The following is a 14,194-nucleotide window of genomic DNA, read 5'->3' on the forward strand; positions in this document are numbered from 1 at the left end:
GGAGGAGATACAGTGCAGTACTTAATGCAGCTGGTAGCCATACCAGATACTGACTGTTACTTTTGATTTTGACCCCCCTTTGTTCAGGGACACATTATTCCATTTATTTTAGTCACATGTCTGTGGAACGTGTTCAGTTTGTCTCAGTTGTTGAATCTTATGTTCATACAAATATTTACACATGTTAAGTTTGCTAAAATAAACACAGTTGACAGTGAGAGGACATTTCTTTTGTTTAATGAGTTTATTTTTTAAAACACTAACATCAGGTACACACTAAAGTGCATTACAAGGCAATAGCATAAGATTAATTCCATGAATTTCTAAAATGATCATTCTTATTAAGGGACCACCTGATTTAGGTTCACACATGGAGTGGCACACAGAAAGCTTGATCACCTGACCTGTGGAATTTTGCCTGAGGTGTACAGAATGTTGTGTAAGGGAGGAAGCATCATCGGAGAGAAACCTGCAAGGGGAACACTTTAGTCCCTTTTCCATTACAAGCTTAACCTCCTGCAGAGCTGAGTGGTATAACGGCGCAAGACCATTTGAGTGCCATGTATGTCAAGGGCTTCTTCTAATTATGCATGACCTATTGGGGCTTCGTCCCAGTACAAACATTATAGAGATGGCTTTATACCTAGCTATGCAGTAATGTGGGTTTAGGACCTTGAAGGTCAGAATTTTTTTTAGTAGTAATGATAAGATGTCAACACATTAAGACCTGCTAAGAAGTAACAGGTAAGGACAGGGCATGCGCATGCATAAATCATCAGCCAAGCAACAATGGTTGGCTTGAACGTACTAAATTGACCAAATGAAAAACATTGCTTTAGCAATGTTGTTACAATGGGACAGAAAACTAGCCCACATTCACTCCAAATTTGCAAACCACTGTTGAGACAGAGAAGAAAATAAAATAAAACTACTGCAACATGACTTATTTTTCTTGTTAACAAATTACAACACATTGTCATTTAACAGTGGAAATAACTCTGAAGAACAAACTAAATCCTATTCTAGACTAACTGGTCAGTTACATCACCAGAGTCTGATAGCAACAGAGCTGTTAAAAGACCTAAGGCAAGCTCCTCCTAAACCTATTACAGTATCTACTGTAATCCTGAAAATCTTTAATCTTATAATTGTTGTAAATGATATAATTTTAAAAACGTTTAATTTCTTCATTACAGTCTCTGGAACTATTTCCAGGTAATATGCTACAGAATGTCCTTACAAAGGTCAGAGATGAGTACCTGTCGACATGCTGTGAGGCAGTACACACCACAGTAAAGTACATATAGACATAATGTCTCTTTTCTGTAATGGATATAACAGCATCTGAGGAGAGTCATTGTTTACTCCATGTGTAACTCTGTGTTGTCTGTTCACACTGCTATGCTTTATCTTGGCCAGGTCGCAGTTGCAAATGAGAACTTGTTCTCAACTAGCCTACCTGGTTAAATAAAGGTGAAAAATAAAGAAATAAAAAAATTAAATAAATTGTGATGCAGTATTTCTCCGCATGGCCTGGAGGGGAGCTCTGGAGGGGAACTGCTGCTCAACAGGGACTGCTGTGTGAGAGGGCCTGGGTGATGTGTTCTTCCCCCTAAAGATGAAGGTTAAGATTTGGGAAGGGTAAGCTGACCCTAGATCTGTGCCAGCGGGCAACTTATACCCCCAGGCCAGCATACAGCAAATACAGTATTCGCTCATGGAGGCTGATTAGCTAGAGGTCACATGGTCAGCAGGGATAGGACACCCAGTTCCTCCAGCTTGGCCTTAGCTACTGCCTCCCAGCCCTTATTGGCCAACGGGTTCCTGGGGGATGGGTGCATGATGCCCTCCACCCGTACCTCCATGCCCGCCGCAGTGAGGGCTCGCCGCGCTCGCTGCTCTGCCACTCTGCCAACCCCAATCACCATGGTGACGCCAAGGGCAGCCACAGCCTGGCACAGTGCCATGTCACAGAGAGCCAGGAGGGCCTCACGTTCCCCAATGACTAGCTCGGGGGGTGTTAAGTTCTTGCCGGTGGTACCCATGAACATAAGTGGGCACAGGTTATGTACAAAAAAATGGCGGAAGAACACATCTGGCTCACCACACAGCTTGCGGAAGAAGCCCCAGAAACGGGAGCCACTCACTTCGCTCTGAATGCAGGCCAGGCCTTTGATTAGTCGCTTTGGGTGCTCCGAAGGGGGATGTCCAACCTCCCCAGTGATTTTCAGCCAATCACGGACATAGTTTACCTCACCAAAGGGTACCTGAGAGCAGAGGAGGACTGATGATTAGGTGGATAATGATACAACTCTATTCTACCCTGACTTTGATTTAAACAGAGCAATATTGACTTATTTATGTGTACGCCTTATTCCAGACATGAATATGAGAAAGTGGTAAAACACGTTTATATTGTCCTCTATCAACCAAAAGTTCTAGGAGGCTACTATTAACCTTTTGCCTTGAATGGAAGTAGGCTAACTTAACAATGTAGCTATCAAGTTGCTATCGAGTTGTTGGGCTCTCTCTTTGGCCTGCCTGCACATCCTTACCCCGGTCTGAGCCATGCCGAAGGGTCCCGGGTTCATCCCCAGGAAGAGAATACTCTGTCCGCCACGACAGTAAGTCTCAACGAAGCAGCGGTGCGGTTCCCAGGCATACTCCAGCGGGTTGTAGATGTAGTGCACGGGCTCACTGAACGAGAGCCGGCGAAGGTGAACGTTCAGCTCCAACTCTACGTGCAGAAAACGAGAGGCTACCGTGGAACCATCCAACATCAACCCCGGACCCAGAGTAAGTGAACAAACGTTGTTCTCATTCGGTTCGTGTTTCTCCGCATCTCCCTCTCCAACCCTGCGGACAGATAAATAAAACAATCCCGGTACTTTGATTATCAATAGGAATGCTAACCCGTTTAGCCATCAACGTCAGCGGATATTAAATTGCTTAGCCACAGAGTTATTTTAAAGTAGGCATAATATAATGCACATGTCCCCTTATAACAGAACGGCTGCATTAATGTCCTTAAAACAGCACATTTTGTCGCTGTAGTTGCACTGTACCTTTTGAGTTCATGTGTGTCCATCCTGAGCGGATGTTTTCCGGAAAGAAAGACCAGCAATTGCATTCTGGGAATAGTAGTTCCACGCAGATAGGCGACCTACCCTTCTTATTATACAGTAGCGCAGTGCTACCAACCAACGAATGTGATAGCTTATGTTTTACTGAACACAAACCGGCTGTGCGCGTGCGCCATCGTGCATAAATTTATTTTGCTCCCCCCTTTCCGTCTCCGTGATAAGAGTCTCCTATGATCTGCACCGCGAGGGATTTGACAAAAATAAACACATATCATGCACTTGCACAGGGTTGGGGAGTAACTGATTAGTCTACATGTAATCAGTTACATGAAATCTGATGACTAAAAACGGTACTACCTGTAATCAGTTACTTTACCAGCAAAAATATTGTAATAAGATTACAGATACAGAAAAACAAAAGAATTACTTATTGGATTACTTTAAATTCAGAAAGGATGTTTTGTGACACCTTTCTGTTTTCTCAATGACATTCAGTTCAGCATTGAAAAAAGGCGCACGTTTAAGTTTCTTCTACCTGAGCGAGCCTGACCACAAGTCAGAGACTACTATGATGACACACCAAATGCATTTGATGGATAATTTATGTCTTCTTCTAAAGACTCTTAAGGGAAACGTAATACAAAAGTAACCGAAAGTAATTCTGTTACCGAGTTTGGGTAATCTTAAAGTTACATTACTGATTACAATTTTGGAAAGGTAACTAGTAACTGTAACAGATTACATTTAGAAAGCAACCTACCCAACCCTGCACGCACTCGCACACACATTTAAATGGGTAACATTACATACACACAAGTGGCTAGTGTATAAGGTAGTCGGTTTACTTAGAGCCATACCATCGTCTCCCTCTCTCCTTGTCCTTTGCATGACATCGAACATGGAGAAAGTAGAATTAGCAAAGCTTTGACCCTCATATCAGACACACACTGCCACGATCTTTTATGTTACTAATGGGTAATTGGTTATCACTGACGTGTGCTCTCTCCTGTCCTCTGAGACTTCAGGTCAAAGATTTAACACGCTGCTACAGTTGATTTTTAATTAGCGACATTTATGTAATTACTGTTTGCATTAAAAGCTTCCTTCAAAGGTTCGTCGCACGGCTATATTGCACACGCTGACCTCCCACTTTATTCAATATTTGTCTACAACATCTGCTTACCATTTCATAGGCCTTCTTGGCTATCCGTGGCAATCCTAGGTGAAATTTGATAAATGTTTCTACAGCACTTTATTAGCACCTTTATTCATCTCATTGGTCTACAGTTATTGAACAATAATTGAACTGTAATTAAAGAACAACAAACACTTAACACTAATGGCATATGTTCACGGGTGACGTATTTATTTTCCGTATTGATGATTTACCATAGAGTTTCCTTGTGCGTGTATATTTGTCATGGTTCTCCCTTCACTGCAGAGCTCAACAAACTAGAGAAAGAATGCTGAAGATAAAATGAAAGAGAGAAAGAGATACACCTGGAGGAAGAGTAGGAAATTGGGGAAATGTACAAATAGAAAGAGAGAGGGGGAGAGAGGGAGGGAGAGAATGTGGTAAGGATTGAGTGGGAGAGATGACAGGAGTGTTACATTTGAGACCGGGACTCCAGCTCCTCTGTGCATCCAGTCTAGTGCTGTTGCCATGGCAGCAGCAGCCCTGTATTTGCAGCGCAGGCAGAGAGCCTACAGTCCGCAACAACACACTCACACACCCCTCCCACGCCTGAACTGCAACTGAACCTGAGTGAGGTTATAGGTTGGACGGCTGGGAGCATATAGGTGACAGTGAGCGATGAGTAGGGGATAGAGAAAAAGAAGGCACAAGTGAGGAAAAGAGAGAGAGAGAAAGAGGAGGATGTGCCACACAGATGGGGCCAGGGGGGACTGAACAGGATCTAATTATCATACAGGGGGAAAATATATTATTGACAGCGGAAGGGTTTCTGCTTGTTTTGCCATGAAAAAGGAGGGTTCCTATCTCCTTGTTTTTTTATTATTCTTCTGGGTGGGGGACTGCTATTTTTGCTTATTCTTTATTTTGTATGGAAATGTGTCTTTAACAAAGGATATCAAATACAAACGCTTCATACATTTCACAGTGGATCATTTCTAGAGGTCGACCGGTTATGATTTTTCAACGCTGATACTGATACCAATTATTAGAGGACAAAAAAAAGCCGATACCGATTAATCGGCCGATTTGTAAAATGTATTTGTAAATAATGACAATTACAACAATACTGAATGAACACTTATTTTAACTTAATATAATACAACAATAAAAATCTATTTAGCCTTAAATAAATAATGAAACATGTTCAATTTGGTTTAAATAATGCAAAAACAAAGTGTTGGAGAAGAAAGTAAAAGTGCAATATGTGCCATGTAAGAAAGCTAACGTTTAAGTTCCTTGCTCAGAACATGAGAACATATGAAAGCTGGTGGTTCCTTTTAACATGAGTCTTCAATATTCCCAGGTAAGAAGTTTTAGGTTGTAGTTATTATAGGAATTATAGGACTATTTCCCTCTATACCATTTGTATTTCAGATACCTTTGACTATTGGATGTTCTTATAGGCACTTTAGTATTGTCAGTGTAACAGTATAGCTTCCGTACCTCTCCTCGCTCCTATCTGGGCTCGAACCAGGAACGCAACGACAACAGCCACCCTCGAAGCAGCGTTACCCATGCAGAGCAAGGGGAACAACTACTCCAAGTCTCAGAGCGAGTGATGTTTGAAACGCTATTAGCAAGCACCCCGCTAACTAGCTAGCCATTTCACATCACATCGTGTTTTGCCAGAGCTGCTGGCAAAACGCACGAAAGTGCTGTTTGAATGAATGCTTATGAGCCTGCTGGTGCCTACCATCGCTCAGTCAGACTGCTCTATCAAATCATAGACTTAAATATAATATAATAACACACAGAAATACGAGCCTTAGGTCATTAATATGGTCAAATCCGGAAACTATCATCTCGAAAACAAGACGTTTATTCTTTCAGTGAAATACGGAACCGTTCAGTATTTTATCTAACAGGTGGCATCCATCAGTCTAAATATTCCTGTTACATTGCACAACCTTCAATGTTATGTCATAATTACGTAAAATTCTGGCAAATTAGTTCGCAATGAGCCAGGCGGCCCAAACTGTTGCATATACCCTGACTCTACGTGTAATGAACGCAAGAGAAGTGACACAATTTCACCTGGTTATTATTGCCTGCTAACCTGAATTTCTTTTAGCTAAATATGCAGGTTTAAAAATATACACTTCTGTGTATTCATTTTAAGAGAGGCATTGGTGTTTATGGTTAGGTACACATTGGAGCAACGAATCCTTTTTCGCGAATGCGCACTGCATCGATTATATGCAACACAGGACAAGCTAGATAAACTAGTAATATTATCAACCATGTGTAGTTATAACTGGTGATTATGATTGATTAAGAGTAATGCTAGCTAGCAACTTACCTTGGCTTCTTACTGCATTCGCGTAACAGGCGGGCTCTTCGTGAGGCAGGTGGTTAGAGTGTTGGACTAGTTAACCATAAGGTTGCAAGATTGAGTCCCTGAGCTGACAAGGTAAAAATCTGTCGTTCTGCCCCTGAAAAAGGCAGTTAACCCACCGTTCCTAGGCTGTAATTGAAAATAAGAATGTGTTCTTAACTGACTTGCCTAGTTAAATCAAAAATTAAATATAGCTGAAGTCACCTTGAAGAGGTGACTCCGGGATGCTGGCCTTCTAGGCAGAGTTCCTCTGTCCAGTGTCTGTGTTCTTTTGCCCATCTTAATATTTTCTTTTTATTGGCCAGTCTGAGATATGGCTTTTTCTTTGCAGCTCTTCCTAGAAGGCCAGCATCCCGGAGTCACCTGTTCACTGTTGATGTTGAGACTGCTGTTTTAAGGGTACTATTTAATGAAGCTGTCAGTTGAGGACTTGTGAGGCGTCTGTTTCTCAAACTACACTCTAATGTACTTGTTCTCTTGCTCAGTTGCCATTGGAACACAGGAGTGATGTTTGCTGATAATGGGCCTCTGTACACCTATGTAGATATTCCATTAAAAGAATCAGCCATTTCCAGCTACAATAGTCATTTACAACAGTAACAATGTCTACACTGTATATCTGATCAATTTTATGTTTTTTTACTGGACAAAAAATGTGCTTTTCTTTCAAAAGCAAGGACATTTCTAAGTGACCCCAAACTTTTGAACGGTAGTGTAGTATAATGGAGTAACGGTCTCTGTCAGGGTTTCTAACCATTCTAGAGGTCTTGATAGGATCTTATCCAAGAGTGACTTGGAAACAGTGGGGTCAAATGAGTTCCCCGTTGACCCCTCACCTTACTAAGGGGTCAAACAATTGAGGTCATGGCTGCAGGTCTGTTTGTGAAGTGTCCTAATATTTAGACATACACAGTGTTACCATGGATTTGTAAATTAGAATACACTACTTTTTTGACAAAAATGAAATGCTCATCATAAAATAAAATATTGAATTATCATTGTTATCACTGTTGACAATATTGGCATTAACAACAATATTGATACTATTAATAATAATATCATATTGTTTCATTATCATTAGTAGCAATAATAGGAGTGTTATTTAGTCAGTTCTTGATTACTAATAGCTGCTGTAAAAACAAACATTACAGACATTTTTAGGAAACAGAGGGAAGAGGATAGTATACTGGACCCTCCATAGAAAATGAATCACAGAGTGCCCTCTAGTGGCCTGCTGATATCTCATTATTACCTACAAGGGCTGATTGTTAAGTGGTATAATGTTATTGCAATGCATGCAAGTGTCATAGAAGATGTCATGTTCTCACATAATATTCTCTCTGACGCTCTGTCTCTCTCTCTTTCTCATGAACTCGATGCCCCCCCCCCCCCCCCCTGCCACATGATCCTCGGTCACAGCTTGTAAACATATTAGGGAGGTAAAGGCAGACATCTACAGGAGCCTCTCCATCCATCAGAACACAGCCAATGGCTTTAGCAGGGCTCCCTGGGTCCGGCTGGGATTGGTGTACACCGAAATGTACAATGACCCAAAGCAACCACACATTCGTAGAATATATACACACATGTACACACACACACATACAGGTATGACTCCTTCCAAGGCATCTAGCAAGTGCAAAATGGTGCTCAACCACATGCCAACACTGAGCTCTATATTCTCTATGGCTAGAGGCTGGATCAGGGCAGTGAGGGTCCATCATCCATTCTGCCTCCTCATTACCATGCCATGACTCCAACCTCCACACAGAAACAGACACACACATTACCCCAGACAACCTTCCCTCTCTCTGCATCCCAGTCAAATCTGTTTTCCAATATCGATTGTCTTATGGTCAGAAGTGGTAAACCAATACTTTTACTCACTGTATTGTAATATACGGTTTTGAAAAGCAGGTGTATATGTTACTGGGATGTGGTAATGTGTAATCTGATTGAAGTACTATAATGCTTTATTGTTGATTTCCCCCTGTGTATGTCTTTTAAAGTCAAGACTTGGGTAACAGGAACTAGGTTTTCCCTTGAGCTTTCAAGAGTGATTTCTAAGCTTTTCTCAAAAGTATTTCCCTTTCTACCTAAGCTATCATATGCATTAAGCCATTATATGCTATTATACTATCATTTTATGTGCACTGACAATAGATAAGAGCAACAGCTAAATTAATAAATATACAATAAGAGCATCAGTGAGGTCTGATGTGATTTCCAGGCCAGGCAGACTAAACTAATGCAGATCCTGCCTGGTGCCTGGTGCTGTGAGTACAGGATGTGAACCACATGCTCTATCTGATGATGATTAGGCTGTTCTCCTGGATTACCCTGTCTGCCACACCACTCAACTCCTGCACCATCGAGCCTCTGTTTCATCTTCAAGTGTCTCCGCTGCCCGAGCCGGGCTGCGAGTACCCTCGGCGTGTGTGTGATTACTTTGGGAGTGAATATTTGCGTCTGTGTCTTCCTTCCCGGTCTCTGTGCACAGCTGTTCCATACCTTCACCTCTTCATCTTTCTTTTCCCTCACCTCAGGGTGCATACAAAGCTGAACCAGAAAAAATAATCTCGCTCTCCATCTCTGTTTAGCCTTTAGCATATCTTTCTCTTTTCATCTCGGCTTCCCTACCCTGCCTCCTCCGCTCTCTTCCATTCTTTATCTCCCTCTCTCTCCTGTTTTGCTTTTTCTTTTTCTCTCCATCCTTTCCTTCCGCTCTTTCTCTTTTGCTCTTTCTTCCTCATCTCTCCATCTCTATCTCCCTACCACACCTCTCTCTCATACACTCCCTCTCTCCTCTCTGTCTGATGGATCACCTTCCCCTCCCGTTGAACTCTGATAATCCAGGGGAAGCAGTAAGACTTCATCCATCAGCAACGCTGACAGAGCCGCAAGCTGGTGCAGTCTGACATACCACCACTCTGTCTGTACCGTGTGCGTGTGTTTGTGTTTGATGTGTTTGCTTGTGCTCTTCGTAGCAGAACGACTTGGCTGACATGTTATGAACATGCGTGTATATGCATGTGTGAGTGAATTAACTCAGGGCTCCTGTACGGATTGTTGTATTGAGGGTGAAATTTCAACCACAGGATAATGTCATCATGGTAACCAAATTTCAACATAGACAAATATTGTATAAAATATGTTGAATTTGTACCTTTACCCATTTTTTCTCCCCAATTTTGTGGTATCCAATTACAGTCTTGTCTCATTGCTGCAACTCCCGTACGGACTCGGGAGAGGCGAAGGTCAAGAGCCGTGCGTCCTCCGAAACACAACCCAGCCAAGCTGAACTACTTCTTGACACAATGCCTGCTTAACCGCACCAATGTGTCAGAGAAAACACCGTGCACCTGGCGACCGTGTCAGCGTGCATTGCGCTCGGCACGCCACAGGAGTCGCTCGGGCGCGATGGGACAAGAACATCCCTGCTGACCAAACCCTCCCCTAACCCGGATGATGCTGGGCCAATTGTGCGCCACCCCGTGGGTCTCCCGGTCACGGCCGGGAAACCAGGATTGCACTGTGATAGACTGCAACCAATTTGTTGAGTAGGGTATTGGAGGCTATTTTGTAAATGACATCGCCAAAGTCGAGGATTGGAAGGATGGTCAGTTTTACAAGGGTATGTTTGGCAGCATGAGTGAAGGATGCTTTGTTGCGAAATAGGAAGCCAATTCTAGATTTAACTTTGGATTGGAGATGTTTGATATGGGTCTGGAAGGAGAGTTTACAGTCTAACCAGACACCTAAGTATTTGTAGTTGTCCACGTATTCTAAGTCAGAGCTGTCCAGAGTAGTGATGTTGGACAGGCGGGTAGGTGCAGGTAGCGATCGGTTGAAGAGCATGCATTTAGTTTGACTTGTATTTAAGAGCAATTGGAGGCCACGGAAGGAGAGTTGTATGGCATTGAAGCTTGCCTGGAGGGTTGTTAACACAGTGTCCAAAGAAGGGCCGGAAGTATACAGAATGGTGTCGTCTGCGTAGAGGTGGATCAGAGACTTACCAGCAGCAAGAGCGACCTCATTGATGTATACAGAGAAGAGAGTCGGTCCAAGAATTGAACCCTGTGGCACCCCCATAGAGACTGCCAGAGGTCCGGACAGCAGACCCTCCGATTTGACACACTGAACTCTATCAGAGAAGTAGTTGGTGAACCAGGCGAGGCAATCATTTGAGAAACCAAGGCTGTCGAGTCTGCCCGATGAGGATGTGGTGATTGACAGAGTCGAAAGCCTTGGCCAGATCAATGAATACGGCTGCACAGTTATGTTTCTTATCGATGGCGGTTAAGATATCGGGTATGGGTATGTAAACATTATATTAGGAAGCATTGTTTAAAGTGGCTAGTGATATATTTTACATCATTTCCCATCAATTCCCATTATTAAAGTGGCTGGAGTTGAGTCAGTGTGTTGGCAGCAGCCACTCAATGTTAGTGGTGGCTGTTTAACAGTCTGATGGCCTTGAGATAGAAGCTGTTTTTCAGTCTCGGTCCCAGCTTTGATGCACCTGTACTGACCTCGCCTTCTGGCTGATAGCGGGGTGAACAGGCAGTGGCTCGGGTGGTTGTTGTCCTTGATGATCTTTATGGCCTTCCTGTAACATCGGGTGGTGTAGATAGTTTGCCCCCGGTGATGCGTTGTGCAGACCTCACTACCCTCTGGAGAGCCTTACGGTTGTGGGCGGAGCAGTTGCCGTACCAGGCGGTGATACAGCCCGCCAGGATGCTCTCGATTGTGCATCTGTAGAAGTTTGTGAGTGCTTTTGGTGACAAGCCAAATTTCTTCAGCCTCCTGAGGTTGAAGAGGCGCTGCTGCACCTTCTTCACGATTCTGTCTGTGTGGGTGGACCAATTCAGTTTGTCTGTGATGTGTATGCCGAGGAACTTAACTTGCTACCCTCTCCACTACTGTTCTATCGATGTGGATAGGGGGGTGTTCCCTCTGCTTTTTCCTGAAGTCCACAATCATCTCCTTAGTTTTGTTGACGTTGAGTGTGAGGTTATTTTCCTGACACCACACTCCGAGGGCCCTCACCTCCTCCCTGTAGGCCGTCTCGTCGTTGTTGGTAATCAAGCCTACCACTGTTGTGTCGTCCGCAAACTTGATGATTGAGTTGGAGGCGTGCGTGGCCACGCAGTCGTGGGTGAACAGGGAGTACAGGAGAGGGCTCAGAACGCACCCTTGTGGGGCCCCAGTGTTGAGGATCAGCGGGGTGGAGATGTTGTTGCCTACCCTTACCACCTGGGGGCGGCCCGTCAGGAAGTCCAGTACCCAGTTGCACAGGGCGGGGTCGAGACCCAGGGTCTCGAGCTTAATGACGAGCTTGGAGGGTACTATGGTGTTAAATACCGAGCTGTAGTCGATGAACAGCATTCTCACATAGGTATTCCTCTTGTCCAGATGGGTTAGGGCAGTGTGGTTGAGATTGCATCGTCTGTGGACCTATTTGGGCGGTAAGCAAATTGGAATGGGTCTAGGGTGTCAGGTAGGGTGGAGGTGATATGGTCCTTGACTAGTCTCTCAAAGCACTTCATGATGACGGAAGTGAGTGCTACAGGGCGGTAGTCGTTTAGCTCAGTTACCTTAGCTTTCTTGGGAACAGGAACAATGGTGGCTCTCAACTCGGCTGCAGTGAAGGAGAGGCCGCATGTTTTGGTTGCAGGCCGTGTAACTTACTAATGCTCCCAGTAGGCCTACTCCCTCATACATTTTCTTGAAGTTGTCAACGAGAAATGTGGAAACTGGAAGGAGCTGCAGTGAGAAGAATTAGGGGTGGAGATAGATGAGGAAGAGTTAGTCAGGTAACTCTTTTCCCACTATACAACCTATATCATGCGTGCGCACACACACACACACACACACACACACACACACACACACACACACACACACACACACACACACACACACACACACACACACACACACACACACACACACACACACACACACACACACACACACACACACACACACACAGTTAAAGCTTCAGCCATTACAAATTATTGTTCTCCCAATTACTGATTGGAGGGTTGGCTATAATAAAAAAATAACTGGCTCTATGGATACAAAGAGCATAAACTTGTCCAACAATGTCATGAATTCCACAGAACATAAACCTGTGACCATACACTTCAGTCGTCCTCCTTTTTCTTTTCACTGAACCAGTTGCAAAGACAAAAATCATGTTGACATTTTCAGATGATAAAGCTGCTCTCTTCTGTACGATATGCCCAGAAAGTGAAAACAACCTCCCACAAGTTACTGATGTGGCAGGCATTGCCAGGTACTGTATGTAAATAAGGTATTTCTGTTTTTATATTTAATACATTTGCCAAAAATGATTGGGTATTATGTGTAGATTGAGGAAAAAAACTATTCAATCCATTTTCGAATACGGCTGAAACGTAACAAAATGTGGAAAAAGTGAAAGGGTCTGAATACTTTCCGAATGCACTGTACCTTCGTGCAATGCAGGCCAGGCTGGTGTGTGCCCCTGCATGCTGTGACAACCACTGTCGTGGACAGTCCTCCATGTAGATGCTGGGCTCTGCTTTGTAACGCTCCACACATTTCTCAATGGACTCCTATTCTTCAACAGACTCAGAAGAACTCAACAAGAGGGCAGCTTTCTTATTTGGTGGCTCTGACTCTGTTGCTTTATCAGGTTGCTGTACAGACCTCTCTTCCTTTAGCAAGTTGCTGACAAAAGCCCACACCTCACCCCTCTCAGGTCTGGGAAGGCACTTCAGGTCCTTAAACCTTGGGTCGAGTGCTGTGGCGATCTTCAGCCATGTGAGGTTGGTGTTTTCCTTGCATTTCTTCAAGTTTGTTGTGAATATTTGCTTGAAACTTTCCACGTAGGCAGCTCTCCATCACCCAAAGGAGATGGCACAAAGCAGGCAACACCACTGAGCAGGAAATGTACTTCTCTCCCAGAAGTTCAGTCAAGTACCTGCAGTGGAAAATAATTTAAGTCAATTGTGAGAGACTTGTTATACGCAGATACATATTCTCTCACACACACACACACACACACACACACACACACACACACACACACACACACACACACACACACACACACACACACACACACACACACACACGCACACACACGCACACACACACACACACACACACACACACACACACACACACACACACACACACACACACACACACACACACACACACACACACACACACACAATCGTATTATAACACTAATAGTATGATAAAGAAGCTTACCTTCAGGGCTCCAGCAGCGCCTACAACTTCTGCAGTTTCTCCAATTCAGCTGTGGTTTGCATGGTGAAGTTGGTTTTCTGTTGGGCCAGAGTATCTCTGTGGTTGTTGGTTTCTGTGGACACACTTTACCAATTCCTGTGTGGAATTCCATCTTTTTGTGACATCTTGAACGAGTTACTCATTCTTTTGCCCATTTGCAACTTGCTGTTGTCCTAGCTCTGCAGCGTTTGGTGTGCTGTGTTTGAAATGCCCAACAATTCTTCAGCATTTGGCTAGGGCATTTTCAAACCTGCTGTTCTGTAGGGACACTGTGAT

General features: G+C 43.8%; 1 protein-coding gene across 1 annotated transcript; it reads right to left on the reverse strand.

Annotated features, from left to right (window-relative positions):
* Nucleotides 1-221: 221 nt before the first annotated feature.
* On the reverse strand, nt 222-3,193 carry LOC109875932 (single-strand selective monofunctional uracil DNA glycosylase). The gene is made up of 3 exons (XM_020468393.2): nt 3,066-3,193; nt 2,556-2,856; nt 222-2,267 (listed from the first exon to the last, which is right to left on the reverse strand). The coding sequence occupies exons 1-3, from the start codon at nt 3,128-3,130 to the stop codon at nt 1,740-1,742; spliced, it is 894 nt and encodes a 297-aa protein (XP_020323982.1). The 5' UTR covers nt 3,131-3,193; the 3' UTR covers nt 222-1,739.
* Between the last annotated feature and the right edge of the window lie 11,001 nt (nt 3,194-14,194).

Source organism: Oncorhynchus kisutch, linkage group LG5 (genome assembly GCF_002021735.2).
Source record: "Oncorhynchus kisutch isolate 150728-3 linkage group LG5, Okis_V2, whole genome shotgun sequence".
Taxonomy (NCBI): Eukaryota; Metazoa; Chordata; class Actinopteri; order Salmoniformes; family Salmonidae; genus Oncorhynchus; species Oncorhynchus kisutch.